At 30.7% G+C, this 17,491-nt stretch overlaps 1 protein-coding gene across 1 annotated transcript in view; it reads right to left on the bottom strand.

Moving 5' to 3' along the window:
* The window catches only part of LOC145248952 (uncharacterized), a 208,252-nt gene that overhangs the window by 151,431 nt on the left and 39,330 nt on the right, over positions 1-17,491 (bottom strand). The window contains exon 2 of the mRNA XM_080110753.1: positions 16,105-16,482. Coding sequence (XP_079966879.1) covers positions 16,105-16,351 — 247 coding nt within the window. The 5' untranslated portion in view covers positions 16,352-16,482. The remainder of the gene's footprint in view (positions 1-16,104; positions 16,483-17,491) is intronic.

The raw sequence follows: 17,491 nt of genomic DNA, 5'->3' as shown, positions 1-17,491 counted from the left end.
GAAAATATATTTAATAAAAAAAAAAAAATTTAAAAAAAAAAAAAAAAAAAAACTTGTCTCGTAAGAGGCATTTTCAATATAATTAAATAGAATAAAAGAATTAAATAGAATAAAAGAATTAAATAGAATAAAAGAATTAAATAGAATAAAAGAATTAAATAGAATAAAAGAATTAAATAGAATAAAAGAATTAAATAGAATAAAAGAATTAAATAGAATAAAAGAATTAAATAGAATAAAAGAATTAAATAGAATAAAAGAATTAAATAGAATAAAAGAATTAAATAGAATAAAAGAATTAAATAGAATAAAAGAATTAAATAGAATAAAAGAATTAAATAGAATAAAAGAATTAAATAGAATAAAAGAATTAAATAGAATAAAAGAATTAAATAGAATAAAAGAATTAAATAGAATAAAAGAATTAAATAGAATAAAAGAATTAAATAGAATAAAAGAATTAAATAGAATAAAAGAATTAAATAGAATAAAAGAATTAAATAGAATAAAAGAATTAAATAGAATAAAAGAATTAAATAGAATAAAAGAATTAAATAGAATAAAAGAATTAAATAGAATAAAAGAATTAAATAGAATAAAAGAATTAAATAGAATAAAAGAATTAAATAGAATAAAAGAATTAAATAGAATAAAAGAATTAAATAGAATAAAAGAATTAAATAGAATAAAAGAATTAAATAGAATAAAAGAATTAAATAGAATAAAAGAATTAAATAGAATAAAAGAATTAAATAGAATAAAAGAATTAAATAGAATAAAAGAATTAAATAGAATAAAAGAATTAAATAGAATAAAAGAATTAAATAGAATAAAAGAATTAAATAGAATAAAAGAATTAAATAGAATAAAAGAATTAAATAGAATAAAAGAATTAAATAGAATAAAAGAATTAAATAGAATAAAAGAATTAAATAGAATAAAAGAATTAAATAGAATAAAAGAATTAAATAGAATAAAAGAATTAAATAGAATAAAATAATTAAATAGAATAAAAGAATTAAATAGAATAAAAGAATTAAATAGAATAAAATAATTAAATAGAATAAAATAATTAAATAGAATAAAATAATTAAATAGAATAAAATAATTAAATAGAATAAAATAATTAAATAGAATAAAATAATTAAATAGAATAAAATAATTAAATAGAATAAAATAATTAAATAGAATAAAATAATTAAATAGAATAAAATAATTAAATAGAATAAAAGAATTAAATAGAATAAAATAATTAAATAGAATAAAATAATTAAATAGAATAAAAGAATTAAATAGAATAAAATAATTAAATAGAATAAAATAATTAAATAGAATAAAATAATTAAATAGAATAAAATAATTAAATAGAATAAAAGAATTAAATAGAATAAAAGAATTAAATAGAATAAAAGAATTAAATAGAATAAAAGAATTAAATAGAATAAAAGAATTAAATAGAATAAAAGAATTAAAGTAAAAAATAAAATAAGTAATAAATTAATTGTACTCTAAGTTTAAAAAAGAAGAATCTGGAATCCAAGTGTGATTTGATTATAATGAAATCCAAAATGACAGTTAATTGAAAATCGAAAAATACCATTAAATTAGCAAAAATCCAACATGTTCGTGAGAACAAATTTATAAAAATTACTTGCCATGATAAAGCACTTTCTGGCAAGCAAAAAATGAAAAGATCAGTTCAAAAGAAAAGTTTAAAACAGACGTTTTATAATTCATAATGACAAAAGATTTATAAAAGTGATCCAACACATGCCAACATGTAAAACGGATATTAAACCAAATATGATAGAGTGGTAGATGTCAAACCTGTACTCTTGTATGACGGAAACATTAACAATGAAACTTCAGAATGACATGATCCTGACTGCAGCACACAGAAGAAAATTGCCAGTCTCAACCTAAAGACTTCCATGAGAAAGTATTCGACATGATCAGTCATTAGAGATGATTCAAATGGTTCAAATCCATGTGGTAAACCATTTAAAACATTGAGATAATCAGTTGATTACTTGATCCTAGTAGACTCCACAAGTGAACAGATAGAAAAAGTTGCAAGTCATTCTCAAGAATGAGGCAACACAAAATTTAATCTAGATTTATATAATTTATGTTGAATAAAACAATCTTCGAAGGTAAGTAACTAACAATCATTTCTCTTTTTAATAGCAACTTCCATTTCGGCAATATTAAGATTTTCAAGATAAAAATCAATTCTACAATTCATTTAATTTACTAATTCATTTTTCAATATTCACTAGCATTATTTTGCCAGCATTGCCAGGATGTAAATCTTATCAAATTTAATTTTCTAATTAAACTATTTCTTTGGAATTATTTTTCATTTTGTTCAACATAAAATGACTAAATATATTAAAATTATAACTTTCATTTTATCACTGGAATCAGGCAGTGTTGACTCAGAAGAGGTATGGCTGGAGATTGCGCAATCCTTGCTTCACCCAATTAACATTAATAGACAGTTATAAAAAGTAAAAAAGCATGGTTCAACGTGCCACTTGAGGCACATGTTCCCACACAGAAATTTTATAGAAAACGCCACTCTCACCAATGGTTTATTTCTACTTGCACGGCTGCCATTGCTCAAAGGCAGCATGCATACTGCAGCTTTATCCAGCATAAGTCCATTACAGAGAAAAATTTATAAAAGTTAGAATTGCAAGAAAGAAATACACTGAAACCACCAGAAAACACATTGACACACAGAAATTAGGAACTCGTGATTTCTGAAAAATCTACAACAGTGTAGTAAATAATGGGTAATCAACAATTCCTTCACTATCCAACAATCAGGAGGTAGCTTGCATGGCAACAGAGAAGGCTAACATGCTTGCCAGTCAGTTTGCCTCGAACTCTACATTGGACCAACCAAATTACTCCCTCTCTGATTTTCCTTTGTGGACAGGAACCAGATTAGATCTGAAAATCACCCCTTCCTAAGTGGAATATATCAAAAAAAACTAGACACCTCAAAGCATGTGGATCTGATCCCATCACAGCTGTACTATTAAAAAAAAAAAAAAAAAAAAAAAAAAAAAGATCTGCTAAAGTTGGTCCAGTTCTCTCCAAACTTTCCAATAAATGCCTTGACGAATTTTGCTTTTCTGACTGCTGAAAACTGCTTTTCTGTGGTACCAGTTCACAAGAATTTTGGCAAAAGAACTGACCCACTAATTTACCGTTTCATAAGCCTCCTCCATATTTTTGCCAAAATATTTGAGTCCATAATTAAGCTCTAGTCTGTCACCTTAACTTCAACAATAATGGATTTAGGCAAGCCCCTTCTAATGCAGATATCCTAACTAATTTCTGAACATATATACCACGCACTGAATAAATCAGGGGAAGGTAAGGCAGTAGCCCTAGATATATCTAAGGCTTTTAACAGGATATGGCACAAGGTCTTCTCAGGAAAATCAGATCAGATGGTATTACTTGACGAATACTTAACATAAATCCTTAAGAGAACAAACCAGGTTGTCCTTGATGGGCGTACGTCAAAACAATAACTGAGGGTATACCTCAGGTATCAATCCTTGAACTTTTATTATTCCTGATACTCATAAATGACCTTCCTGATAAAATTGACTCTGAGACAGGTATATATGTTGATGACACCATGCTCTATAACAGGCACGAGGAAAAAAAACGAATGACCACATATCTAAAGCAATAACGGAAAGCCTAGAGGAAGTCCTTCAGCCTGATGGAATGGGGATAAAAATAATTTAATATTTACTTTAATAATTACAAGAAACCTTAATCTGTAGCTATGGTTAATGATAAATTACCTGAAAGTACTTCATTCAAACTCCTCGGCTTAACATTCACATGGAACACGAGTTGGAACAGATACATCAAGGGCACTGCCGCGAGGAAGGTGGGTTCTCTCTACCATGCTAGAAAGTAACTTGCACCTCTATAAGGCCACCATTCGCCCATGTATGGAGTATTGTTACATTTGGGCAGGTTGTCTGCTACTAGTCTCACTCCTGGACAGGGTTCAAACAAGTCACAACCTAATAGGTCCTGAACTGTCAGCTTTTATTGATGAAATATTACATCCCTCTGCCTGTTTTACAAGTATTTTAATGGTATATGCTTGAGAGCATTGCCACGGCTGATGTGAAGAAGGTGGGCTCTCTCTACCATGCTAGAAAGTTATGCCTGAAAGTATCTTGTACCTCTACAAGGCCACCATTCGCCTATGTATGGAGTATTGCTGTCACATTTGGGCTGGTGTATCTGCTACTAGTCTTTCACGCCTGGACAGGGTTCAAAAGAGTTGCCAACCTGATAGGTCCTGAACTGTCATCTAAGCTTCAACCTCTGTCCCATCAACAAAATGTTGCATCCCTCTGCTCGTTTTACAAGTATTTTAATGATGAATGTTCCAACTACAAAGTCTTGTATCCCCTCAACGTAAAAACTGACAAACCTGACAAGCAGCAAAATTTCACCCCTACAGAATAGAAATCCTCAAATGCCAGAAAGCCTTTTACTCTAACAATTTCTTCTCCAGAACTGCTAGAATTTGGAATTCCCTTCCAGGTTCCTGCTTCCGACTTTACTGACATGCAGAAATTCAAGCATAATGTAAACAGACATCTTGCTGCTCAACTCCCTACATAAAATTCCGGCAATTTTGTCCCAGATAGTAGCCGCTACATCAAAGTGACCCTGTGCCTTGTTTGGAGGGAAAAATGCAATAAAAAATTTCTTTTTTTTTTAAATTCCATATAAGAATGGTATCATTCAGAGTTGTGGAGTCCGAAAATATTAGGTCTGACTTACTTATAGAATTTCCAAATATGAGACTCCTTATTTTAAAGTTCTCCAGTATTTATATTATTTTAATTGGAATTCATTATTCAGTATATTCCAGTATTGATTCAAACTGATGATCTTTTGAAGAGATTTAAAAAAAAAAAAAAAAAAAAAAAAAAAAACGAACTCCTAGTATTCTTAAGTCTCAGACTCATTCCAAAACCCGACTAACCTGATGCTATTAGTTATGTATCATAACAAAAAGTAACATTGTCACAAATATATCCCATTGTTTACTTAATCTATAAGATCACCTGTCTGTTTAGGTGTATGTAGATCTCGCAAAAACTTTCGACAGAGGCGATGGATCTTCATGAGATTAGTATCATTTTGAAGCTCGACTCCTCAGACAACAAATATCGAAAAATTGGCTAAAAACACTAATTCCTTCACCCTCAACTGGGCACTTTTCTATAGGGAGGTCTCGCTTTTTTCACAGATATTTTCAAAAGTCATTGCCTCTTTTCGATTGTCTAGCTTTAATTTAAACCTACGTCACTTCCGGTTTGGTGATGGGCGCAACAGCTAAAGTGTCTTTCTTTTCCTCCTTTGTGGTACGGGTTCAAGCCTGCCTGCCTACTATCACTTTTTTGCTCAACCAACACCCTCACACTTTTTCGCCTTCGCGTCACGGGTTTGAGACTGCCTGCCTACTAAAACCTTTTTTTTTGCTCAACACGCACCTCCAAACACCCTTGCAATGCCGGACACCCAGGCTAGTCTTGTATAAAATATGAATGTAATTCAATTAAAACATTATCGGTTTCATTGTAAAGAATGTCTAAACAATAAGAAATACATTATCTAGCCTTGTCGCTCATTCAATTCAAATTTAATTGAAAATCATAAATGAAACAACCCAATCCTATAGTCTAGATTCATATATGAAATGACTTTGTAATTAATACATTAAGATAACATGAATGGATGATAATGCATTCTTTTAAACAGCTTTTTTACTTGTAATTTTTTTCCTAATGAAAAATGTTATTTTATTAGCTATTCCTACTCAGCATTCCCCTGTAGCAAATTTATTTGCAAGCTTTTTGTTTAACTAACCAGTTTTTATTTTTTCAAAAATTTTATTTTTGCTCCAATCAAAAAGGCAACGATGGATTAATATACAGTTATGCCCCTTTTTAAGATTCTATTTGAAAATAATTGATTTATACAAAGTATGTTCTGAAAGGGATTAAATCAAATTACACTTTATCAACATGCTACAATGATCCATAACTTGGATGTCTTCAAGTCCAATGTTAATAACAAATTCCTAATGAACCGCCCCCTTAATTAAACACTTCATCAAATATCCACACTAACGTAATGTACTTGCAATAATCCTTATCCCTGAGTGGCTTCCGGGCCTTGATAATTGGTGATCACTAAAAAAAAAAAAAAAAAAAAAAAAAAAAAAAAAAAAAAAAAAAGAAAAGCTAGGATAAAATATTGATTTTGTAGCTATCGATGATCAAAACTAATATATACACACACACACATATATATATATATGTAACAGCAGATGTATGTGGAGTGTATGTGTGTAAATATTTAACCGATTAACTTAAACTACTGATCACATAACACTGAAATAAACAGGAAATAGTAATCATACACCAAGTATGGTTTATAATAAGCAAAATCTTTGTTTCGATGGATGAATAATGCGTACGGACATATCGACAAGTTGAAATGCAAACGTTCATTTCAACTTGTCATTTTGACTTTCTACACATGCCCAAATTTAATTCATTTCTTCAAATCGTTTAATATTAAATTTTTCTATCAGTAAGAGATGCGAATGGAGCACTAAATGTTTTGGTTTTGATGGAAACTAAAAAATTCTTTTTCCAATTTTTGCTATCAGTTCTATATATTAGGTACAATACAACTTATTCTCTATTGATATATATTGAACTCAATATATAGTAGTGACTTGGGGGCTATCAGCTAGAATCAAAATCAAAACGTTTAGCCATCAGATAAGTACTGTATTTAAACTCTTATGTATTAGTTGTGAGTTTCTATGGTAAATTCATGCAGGCGTCTTATCTAAATTTAAATATGATTATATATAATATACACACATACATACATACATATACACACACACAAGATTCAAAGACGCCCGGACGGTCCACAATTTTTTAATTATTACTAATGAGGGTGCCTGGTGTTGCCGGCTGTTTAGGCAGTGTAGTAAGGAACAGGTTGGGGGGGGGGTCAAAACAACAGTAGGCAGCAGTGTTAAAAAATAAAAATTAAAATTAAATTGGTAGTAGGCAAGCAGGCTCGAACCCATAACACAAAGGAGAAAAACTGGTGTTTAAAAAAAAAAAAAAAAAAAAAAAAAAAAAAAAAAGTGACGTCATAGCCGATGTCTCCATTGCCTAACCGGAAATTCTGAACATTGAAATTAAGTGTAGTCGATCCAACAAATACAATGACTTGCGAAAATTGCCACGCAAAAACCAACCCCTCCGTGTAGAAAACTGTCCAGTGGAGAGTGAAGGGATTAATGTTTTTGGCTAATTTTCTGATATTTGTCCGAGACATCAAGCTTTAAAACAATACCAATCTCGTCAGGATCTATTGAGTCTGTTGAAAGTTTTTGGCAGACATACAAACATACATTCACACAAACCGACAACTGAGATTCATATTATAGATATACACATACATATTCCTGACATGAAAGCTAAAATAGAATTTTACAGTAGTTTGTTTCTTGCCACCAGTATATTCTCGTACAACTATAGAAAAAAATAAAATATCTATTTACAAAACACAAAAATACATTCAAAACAGACATTTTCAAAAATTATTTTAAAAATAATACATAATGTTGCTGGAATAATTTAACCCAAATAAAAGACTTAAATTGAACACAATTAACATAAGAGACTAAAAAAAAAAAAAAAAAAAAAAAAAAAAAAAAAAAAAAAAAAAAAACACACACACACACACACACACACACACAGTAAAAATAAAATTCAAATAGTGAAAACGAAATCAATGAGAGAGATCTCAGCAATTGTCAAATATATCATACAAAAAATAAAATAAATAAATATTGAATATAATAGTTCAAAGTAAGGAACTTGTGGATCTCTGAAACATCAATGGAATTATACAGATTCCAATTTTTTACAAATTTCTAAATATTTAACTATAAAGCTATTTTTCTCCCAATAGAAACAGAAAATTACAAATTTCACTGGTTTTAAATATTAATAGGAAAAATATACTAATGAAAATATATTATACTAGCAGAAGTACCCATCTTGACAGAGTTAAAAAAAAGCCTTAAAAAAACACTTTAATTTGTGAAAGTATGAAAGGTTATGAAAAGCAGAGTGGATATAAAGAGTTGGTTTTTACTTTTGTGGTATCAAAACCAAACCAACCTCTCAAACGAACATGAGGGGGAAGTAGTGGGAATCTGACAAACGTATGTACACTAATTGGGGTTCCCCATTATAAATGACCTCTATGGGGGCCCACTTTCAGTAATCTCCCCTTCCCATGGTGGAATTATGCCAATAAGTGTTAATCAAAGGATGTGAACATTAACAGAGTTTCAAGTTTTAAGTGACACCTCCTGAGGCCCAACTCCCCACTAGTAGGGCTGAGCGGTGTAACCTGTCAAAACCTTCCCTCCCACATGGTTGGTTATCCTAATAAATTTAGTAGCTCTATGTGAATAGGGTTTCTCTCCTGGAACCCCACCAAGGAGGCGACTTTATCATACCCATTTTTGCCCCTAAGTGGTTAGTTTCAAAGTTTTTCAAGGCCTTCTCTAAACAAAATTCAAGTTTTCAAAACAATTTGGGGGTTTGTTTTACAATCCACAGTGATTTGAAAAAGTGGTAAATATGCAACAAATAAATGTTAGCATAGCCAATAAAAGTTACTTCAGAATCTACTTGTATTATTTTTTGGTGTTTTTAAGTAGTTGTAAATGCTTTTGATTTCATCTCAAACATCAACTTCTTATGTCTTTTAAATTTCCAACCAAGAAGGCTGCCATCTTGTTCAATTTTTGGCACGGTGGGCTTCATTTTCGGTTGCCACCATTTTTATTCAGGAGGGGGAGGGTCACCATTGGAGAGTCCAAGCCGCATAAGGAAAGTTGGGGGGGGGGGAATAGTGACCCCCTCCTGTCTATTCCCCTCAAATTATAAATGAAAGTAAAAATAGAGGGAAATTTGAACCCCCCCCATCACAAAAAAAAAAAAAAAAAAAAAAAAAAAAAAAAAGTGAGAAAGAAAAATAGGCCAGTATGAAACTCAAACGTATAGTGATGGACATAAAATTGTTATTGAATTTTTTAGATTTAAAAGTAGTCTGAATCATCCACAAAATTTACCATTTCACGAATAAGAACTGAAAGCATAGTCAAGATTGCCATGTGTCAAATACACGCGACATGCCTGCAAATTCAGAAAATATGACTTAACTTTCAGAAACATTTTTCCAGGCCCAGAATTGCCAAAGCATGAAGCAAAATGCATTCTTTTACATTACATCCTTTAAAAACTATCATTCTTTCTGAAAGTAAGAAAGATTATACACGACGCACCCCTCTATCGAAACAGACATTTGAGCAATGGTAGAGCACGGTACACAATTTTATTATCACTTATTCGCAATATAAAAATAAAATAAAAAATTGTCCCAAATATTCAAATTTGAATTCATTACTCCTGGATAAAATAGAGTTCCCTTGCTAGTAAATAATATCACACTAATATCATGTAGCGAAAGATTGAGTAATTGATATCCACTTCTACAATATTCTTGCAGTCAATTCACAGCTTAAAGTTATTTATAAGACTTATTTGGAAACAACTCCCACAAGAGAAAACTTGATAACAAACCTAAAATCTACAAAATGAAAAACGCTAATTTTTTTTTTGCTTTTTGATTGAAAAAGCTTACATGTATTTATGAAAACCACATGGTCATAGATATAAATCGCCCATATAAGCTATAGTTTTTCTCCAACTATCCTTAACACTAACCCAGTCTGAATTATAGTCAAAGTTAGACACTAGGTCGGTTTTAATTGGTGACTACCAAAAGGGGCAATCTGGATTTGGGGCAAAAATAAAAACTCACTCTAAAAGAATTTCTCCTTCATGAACTGAGAATAAAACAGGTGAAATAAAGTCAAAACAGATACTACTCTCTGATCTCAATCAAATTGCAACCTTAATTATGATCACCACTGAAAAGTTTTAGATTAAATGAGCCAATTTTTTAAATAAAAAAATTTCAAATATGCGTCTTCATAAAGCATGGTTTTCTGGTTAGAAACTATTTCTTCAAGTAAAAGAATCATTTGCTAAGTCTTATTCAGATTCTGCTCATCAGGAACGGTGATTATGGTGGTATGTTGCCTTTAAATGCAGTTGTACAGACATACATGGTGCTGAATGCTAAGGTGCCCAAATTTGGTAGTGGTCTTGCAAAAAAAAAAAAAAAAAAAAAAAAATCAGAAATTTCCAAACTTGTTTTAGCCAATCATAAATAGAAGTTGAGGAATTGAAGATATCAGAAGACTAGTCATCATTTTGTTCGAACATTTCTCAATGAGAAAGCAGTGTTCAGAGTGGGTACCACATTTTCTCACCAACAACGCATCAATTCAGAACATTCTTAACTATTTCAATGTAACAAAATTGAAGTTTTCTGTCAAATAACAATGAATGAAACAAAGATCCACCACTTTTTTCTGGAATCAGATCAGTCGGGTCAGCTAATTGGACAGTAGTAGGTGAAATTCATCCAAAACAACCAATGCAGCAAACATTACTTAAGGTTTTGGCCTTCGTATTTTGAGATGTGCTAAGTATTTAGTTCATCGATTACCTTGAGAAAGGAAGAATCATCAATAATGCTTATTTATTAATATATTAAAAAAAAAAAAAAAAAGTCACAAATTTAGGGGGAAAAAAAAGGTGTTTTTTCACAAATTATCACAATTTGATTGCAACAATAACAAAATTAGAATTGCACTTCAAAGTGCTTGTACACCCAACCTAATCTCTATATTTGGCTCCCAGTGTCTAATCATGTACAGAGTGATCTACAAAACTAATGAACAGATCATTATGAATTTTGGAATATACATTCTGGGCAACATTTCTTTTTTGTAAATTTTTACATTTAGTGGGTGAAGAGATGTCAAATTTTTTTTCTATGAATAATTAATTTTGGAATATACATTCTCAGCAACTCAGTAAGTAACATGGGCCCATTATTTTTCATTGAATTAATCAACAGGGTGAGTAACAAGAACGTGTTTTTTTTTGTTTTTTTGTTTTTTTACTTCACCATTAAAAAGGGGAGTGCCACCAAACCTATTTCATACCACACCTGTCATCAGGTATTTATACCTTTGTATGTACAGGATTCACTTGTAATTAACTGATCATTATAAAATTTGGAACACAGCTGCTAGATGTAAGGAGTGATAATGTGAGCTATATTTAGTTTAATGCAAAAAGGATTGAAAGCCCTTTATAAAATTCAAATCTGAATGTGACGTATTAAACATTGATTTATAAATATTCCTTAAATCTCGGTTTCTTTGGAGTATTTTAAATGATTTTAGGAGGTATATAGGCACAACCTCCCATTTTAAAATACAAAAATTTCAGATTTGTATTAAATTTGATTCATAATCATTACACACTAAGCAAGATGTTAATATTTCAGATTCTTCTTAAGCAGTTTTTAACTTTTAGACATATTCTGAAATTAAAAATCATGTAATGAATTCTGATCAAAATTGGAATAACAATTTTACTTAAAATTTAGTAGCATTATATCTTAATTTTAATTTTCCTGAAGTTGACATAAAAGTGCTGCAAAACTGTTCTGAGAAGGATACTGTTCTAATACATAATTCATGGAACAATTATCTGCATTTTGTCATCAGTGTAAGTTTACTTTTGCTGCGATCTTCAACTATATATATTTGTGATGGGACGTTTCCAACTCTTTACAAATTTCTAAATATTGAACTATAGTTATTTTTCTCTCCCAATTACCGTAAAAAACACATTGAATATGCATATATTTTCTCAAATGTAAAAATCACTAGTAGGGTGGGGAAAGGGGATCTATAGATTCATAGTTTTACTGGTTATTTAAAAATCAATATTTATTACTTTATTATTACTACCAGCAATAGAATATTTTGTTTTAAACAAAATCAAAAAAAGAAAAATTGTTTTGGAGATCAGAAAATACTAATAAACTGCTGACTATCAACACGGTGGTTGTAGGTCCAATCCCCGGCTAGAGAAAGGTGCTAATCTAGCCACACTGATGAGTTATGATACAATGAAACAATACTGTATGTGGATGACATATATATAATACGTGTGTGTATATGTATATATATTAGTGTTTTCATAGACAATCCAACAACATACTATTCACCTCCAGATAAAAAAAAAAAAAAAAAAAAAAGTTTTAAAAATACCAACTAAGTTCAATCATATTTGCTTATTTTAAGTGCTCACCTCCATCTAAGCTAAGTGGCTCTGCTCAACCACATTAGTCAACAGAGTAGATGGGGCTGGATCACAACATGGCTCAATAAAAGGTTGGAAAGGGTGGGTATTTGCTTCAATGAAAAGAGAAAAAGAAGGTTGATTACAGCCATATTAGTTGGCAGAACCAAGTGGTATATCAACTTGGTTTAACAAGTGTTATTAATGTAATAGACTTGTGTCAGGTTTACAAAAATGATTTTGTTAGCAACAAAGATATTGCATTATGCTTTATGAAAGTGCTGAGTTTTTACATTTTCTTAAATGTAAAATATTTTTTTTTTTTACCTACAAAAAACTTTATCCTACCTGTATCTATATTTTTATTCAAGAGATTTTGTTGGTCCATCAGTCATAAGTTTGAAATATTATTTTCTTTGCTTAACTGTTCCTAGATTGAATAGACATTTTAGATGCATACAAGTATCTTCATAAGAGTGTCTCCATTTATGTGAGGAAAATTCAACTCCACTACAAGGTACTCTGGAGTAGAACAAAAATTGCCTCAGTCTAGAAGAATTTCTTTTTTAGTAACTAAGAACAGAACAATCTGTAAATCTCTCCCAAATCGGAATGATGTGACACAAAGGTTGGAAAGCAAGATTTGAAGAGCCAGTACCCTAGAGGAAGAAAATGCTGGACTGCAAAACAAAAAATGCCTGGTCATCTCCCAGAAACACCTCTATCAACAGCGAATAGGCTATCTCAACAACGACTTCTACTCTGTTGGCTTTGATGCCGGGAAAAGCCCGGCCCGCAAACTGAACAGATGAATAAATAAGCTGCAGGTTTACTTCTATTCTTGTTTAGTTTTTATTTTTTGTTTTAATATAACTTTGACAATTAAATTTAATTACTGAATAGTTTGGTTATTAAATTAACCAAATTGTTATAAAACTATAATTGAAATAAGGTATTATTTTAATGTCTGTTTATAAAATTAGATGTAATAGCTTCAAGATCGTTCTATATTTCAATATATGAGGATTTGTTAGATATTTTTGAAGTTACAAATGATTTTCTACTTTACAGTTTAAATGCTTCCAAATTCCTTTAAAATTTTAAATCCAATTTTTTTTTCTCCAATTATTAAATGAAGATTAAAACGGTTTACATGCATATGATAGTAACTCCAAAATTCAGTAGCACTTGTGAAGCCTTTAAACTGACAGAAAGTAATTTCTGGCTTGAATTAAAATTTAAAAGCAAAAATCAAATAGATTTTTGCTATGTGCAAGTAGACCGCAATTCCCAATGCAATTAGTCTTGTAATATTAAGTGATTTATTTACATGTTATTTTTTGATGTAAGAAAACTTAAGTTGTCTCAATTTTAATATGTAACTAATATATTAAAAAAAGAATTAAGTGTATATATAAAAAAAAAAAAAAAAAAAATTTATATATATATATATCTTTTCTGGTCTAAAATTTGTCTAAAATGTGGGAATAATTTTGTTTAGACAAAACTCCCAACTGCACAAATTTTCTTTGTCCAGCTCATTTTTTTCTCTCCCTCTACTACACCTTTTTAAAATAGACCTTTGTCGATGCAAATTTTTAATATCCAAGAAAAAAAAAAAAATCATGTATGCTTTTTTCCCCCCATATCACAAGGGTCCACTTAGCACGACATGGACAGCACTCCAAAATGCATTTGTTTTGTCTAACTTTTGGATGTCCACTCTCCCAGGCCTTGCTTTGTTATTTTGTAAAGATGTTAGTTAATAGCTGTCTGAGGCACTCACTAGGAAATGCTGACAGGGTTGCTCAGGTAATGTTTTAAGAGTCCAGAGTGCACCCCCCTTTTGCATGCTAGCTTATTCTCACCTTTCAGCCTTGTGCCACACCTAATGATGAAAAGGAAAAAATATCCAATGTTCATCTGGTGGCACTAAGTAAATAATTCTATTGATATACACAACCTTAACATCTAATAAAACATCTATACTATCTAAATAACACATGAACATACATCTAGGAAAATAAAATTATTCAGAAAATGGAACATGTGGTGTTGTGTGACTAGCAGGGATGAGAGTCTGGAAGCCGAGGAGTTCATAGCACGAAAAGATCTAGGAATCACTTATTCATGTTTTATTGTTTGACAAGACTGATTCATTGGAAAAGCAAAAATTGAACACATCACATCTTTGTTTACAATGACAAAATACTTTGGCCTAGATTTCACAGAATAGAATCAACTTGTGTGATGGTTTCCAAACATCACACTATTGCAACAGCGTCTACTGGATGATTATTCTATTGTTAAGTTAAAAAATGATTTTAGCCTTAATAGCAGAGGTTAGATGTGATAGATGTTTGGCCAAGAAAAAAAAAAAAAAAAAAAAAAGGGAAGCAGGGGCACAGAGAATTAAAAATATCTATGGCCACCCAAGAGATATTTGTTTTTGTTTGAAATAAAATAATTCTCTCCAACTGGGTTCAGACAGAGCAATGCACTTGAGAAAAGTAATGTCCAAGATGATCTGAAGATAAGTCCTTTAAATCGACAGTCTAGCCACTATCTAGTTGATATTTGAAGTAGTGGCCTTTTGCTTAGTGGAATGGTGACTGCAGACAAAAAGGCCAGAATCTAAGATATCTGGTCAAGATTCCAGCAGATAGGAAGGGGAGAGAGCAGGGTCGGACACAAGTTGGTTTTTCTGAGGGCTGGTAGTCAGTTGGACTTATATTCTGGTTTGGTCAGATAAAAATCTCATTGAACTTGAGAATGTAGGTAATGGCATAATCAGGGTAGGAGTCAAGGTTTCATTAGATATTTTAATTCTAGATAAGGTAAAAGAAAACCAAAAATTAAAGTGCATAAAGGAGGTTAGAATTGAAAAGAGAATGACTATATCAATCTGTTCCAATTTTTTTTTTATGCTCCCTTTGAAAAAAATGTACATTAATATTAAGGCAACGGATGTTCACTGGCAAGATATTTGTTAATATATGCTGGCGACTAGGCCAGATGTGCTGTAGACAATAAGGTCAAGACTTCAAATGTTTAAAACTTAAAATATGCAAACCTAAAAGTTAGACAAAAAAAAAAAAAAAGCGCAACTGACTGTTCATATAAAATTATCATCAACAGCTAACATAGTGAATCTTTGATTCATAGCAGAGTAAAGATTAGGCTTGATTTTTCTTTTCATAGTAAACCAATAGAAAAACCTCAGATTTCAAACAAAAACAATTTTATATTAAAGCAAAAACTTGATTCACTAAAGATTTTACAAGGTGTAAACATCTTAAAACCCTATATTAAGTGCATCATGTTAATGGCTGTCCCTTTTTCTATAAGATGGGGCCATTTTATATGCATAGACAATATGAATATTAAGCTAAAAACATTTTTAAAAAATCTCTTATCACAGAAAATATTAACCTAATTTTAAGTAATCTGAGAAAAAAAAAACTAATGAAAGGAAATAGTACATTCATAAAGAAAAAGATTAAAGCTTACATCCAAATTTTTATGAAAAAAGACAATAGCAAAAAATGAGTTATCACAAGTTGAAACTAAGGAATTTCAGTATATATATACTCATTTTCACACTAAAGTGGATAGTTTGTGATATTTAATACAAAGGAATGCTTTAAGGCATTTAGATTTTGAAAGAAATCAAAATAAGAAAAAATATTTAAAATAAAATATAGCAACATACCTGGAAGTCCTTTTTCAATTTCATAATCGTTGTGAAAGTACCAGCGGCAATTCTCTAAGTAACTGCTTTTGCCGGAACAGTAAAGCCATAAGCCACAATCACAGCCTAAAAGGTCTGGACATTTGCATATGGTGCCTGTTAATGCAGATTTATAGGCAAGCCAATTGGGAGTTGTAAAGGCAACAATTGTCGCGACGGTTGTTATCAAAACACATAATATGGCTGTGATGAGGAGACAAGAAGCCATGATACTGAAAGATAATCTAAAGATCCAATGGAGTGAGGAGAGAGAGAAACACTGTAATCCAAAGCAGGCTTTATTCCACAACTTTTCAGGGCTGTTTTGTCACTTTTCCTGTGTCAATAGACAAACACAATCTGCAAACAAAAAAATAAAAACTGGTTAGCACAAGGTGTTGATAAATATGAACACTTAACAAAATTCAAAGTAATCAAGGTCTTGTTGTGTGGTCATTTGTAAAAGGAAACAGTGTATGCAGAGAAATGTGATTTTTGTTGGTGTTTTGCATATGTGGACAGCAATCCACATTAAATGAACAAATGCAACAAAATTGTATTCCATACAGAGATTTGGAATAAAGGTAGCATTTTGGGAGGATAAAAGTCCCGTTTATGTTACTTCAAAGCACAGCTGAAGGCCTATTAAAAAACGTTTGATTTTTAACTTTTTTTTTTTTTTTTTGCTAATTAAGTTAATTTTGTCCCATATCTGAAAATCTGATAAAATAAAAACGGTAGGTTTTACAAAAAAAAAAAAATAAACAGATAGAAACATGCAGTCTTGGAAGTTTCTTTAAAACATTTAAAACTTTAAAAAAAAGTCCTTCATTGGAAAATTATTTTGTCAATAAGTCAATTTCCAGCATCACTGAAGTTTTATTTACATGAACAAACAATAGTACCAATGTTGTTAAAGGAATGATCAGTTGTTTACCATGAAACTGTTTTGGGGATCTAAAAACAGTATATTAAATCATGGCTCCCCAGCAATGTTTATCAAACACCATTTGTAGTCTGAAGGGTCGAGCTTTAAAACGATACTGATCTTGTGAAAATCAGTCGCCTCTGTTGAAAGTTTTAGGCAGTCATGCAAACATACATACATTTCTATATTGATAGCTCAAATTTGTCACAAACCGATTAAAACGTTTGCCCTATCTCTAAATACCCTTTATGTAAAATTTCAAATGTTTAGACCAGAAATTGTCTGGGTAATTTGGTAGAGACTGCAGAGGGCAAATTTTTTTTAACTTGACCCCTATTATGACCACTTACATTTATTGTTTGGGGCTCAAATCAAGTTATTAAGTTTGATCCATGTCCAAGGAACCTATATCTAAAATTGTCGGAGGAGTTTGGTAGAGTT

Source organism: Euprymna scolopes, chromosome 27 (assembly GCF_053919585.1).
Source record: "Euprymna scolopes isolate OS-2025 chromosome 27, ASM5391958v1, whole genome shotgun sequence".
NCBI lineage: Eukaryota > Metazoa > Mollusca > Cephalopoda > Sepiida > Sepiolidae > Euprymna > Euprymna scolopes.
Note: the sequence above shows the minus strand (reverse complement) of the source record. Positions and strands in the feature narration are given on the sequence as shown.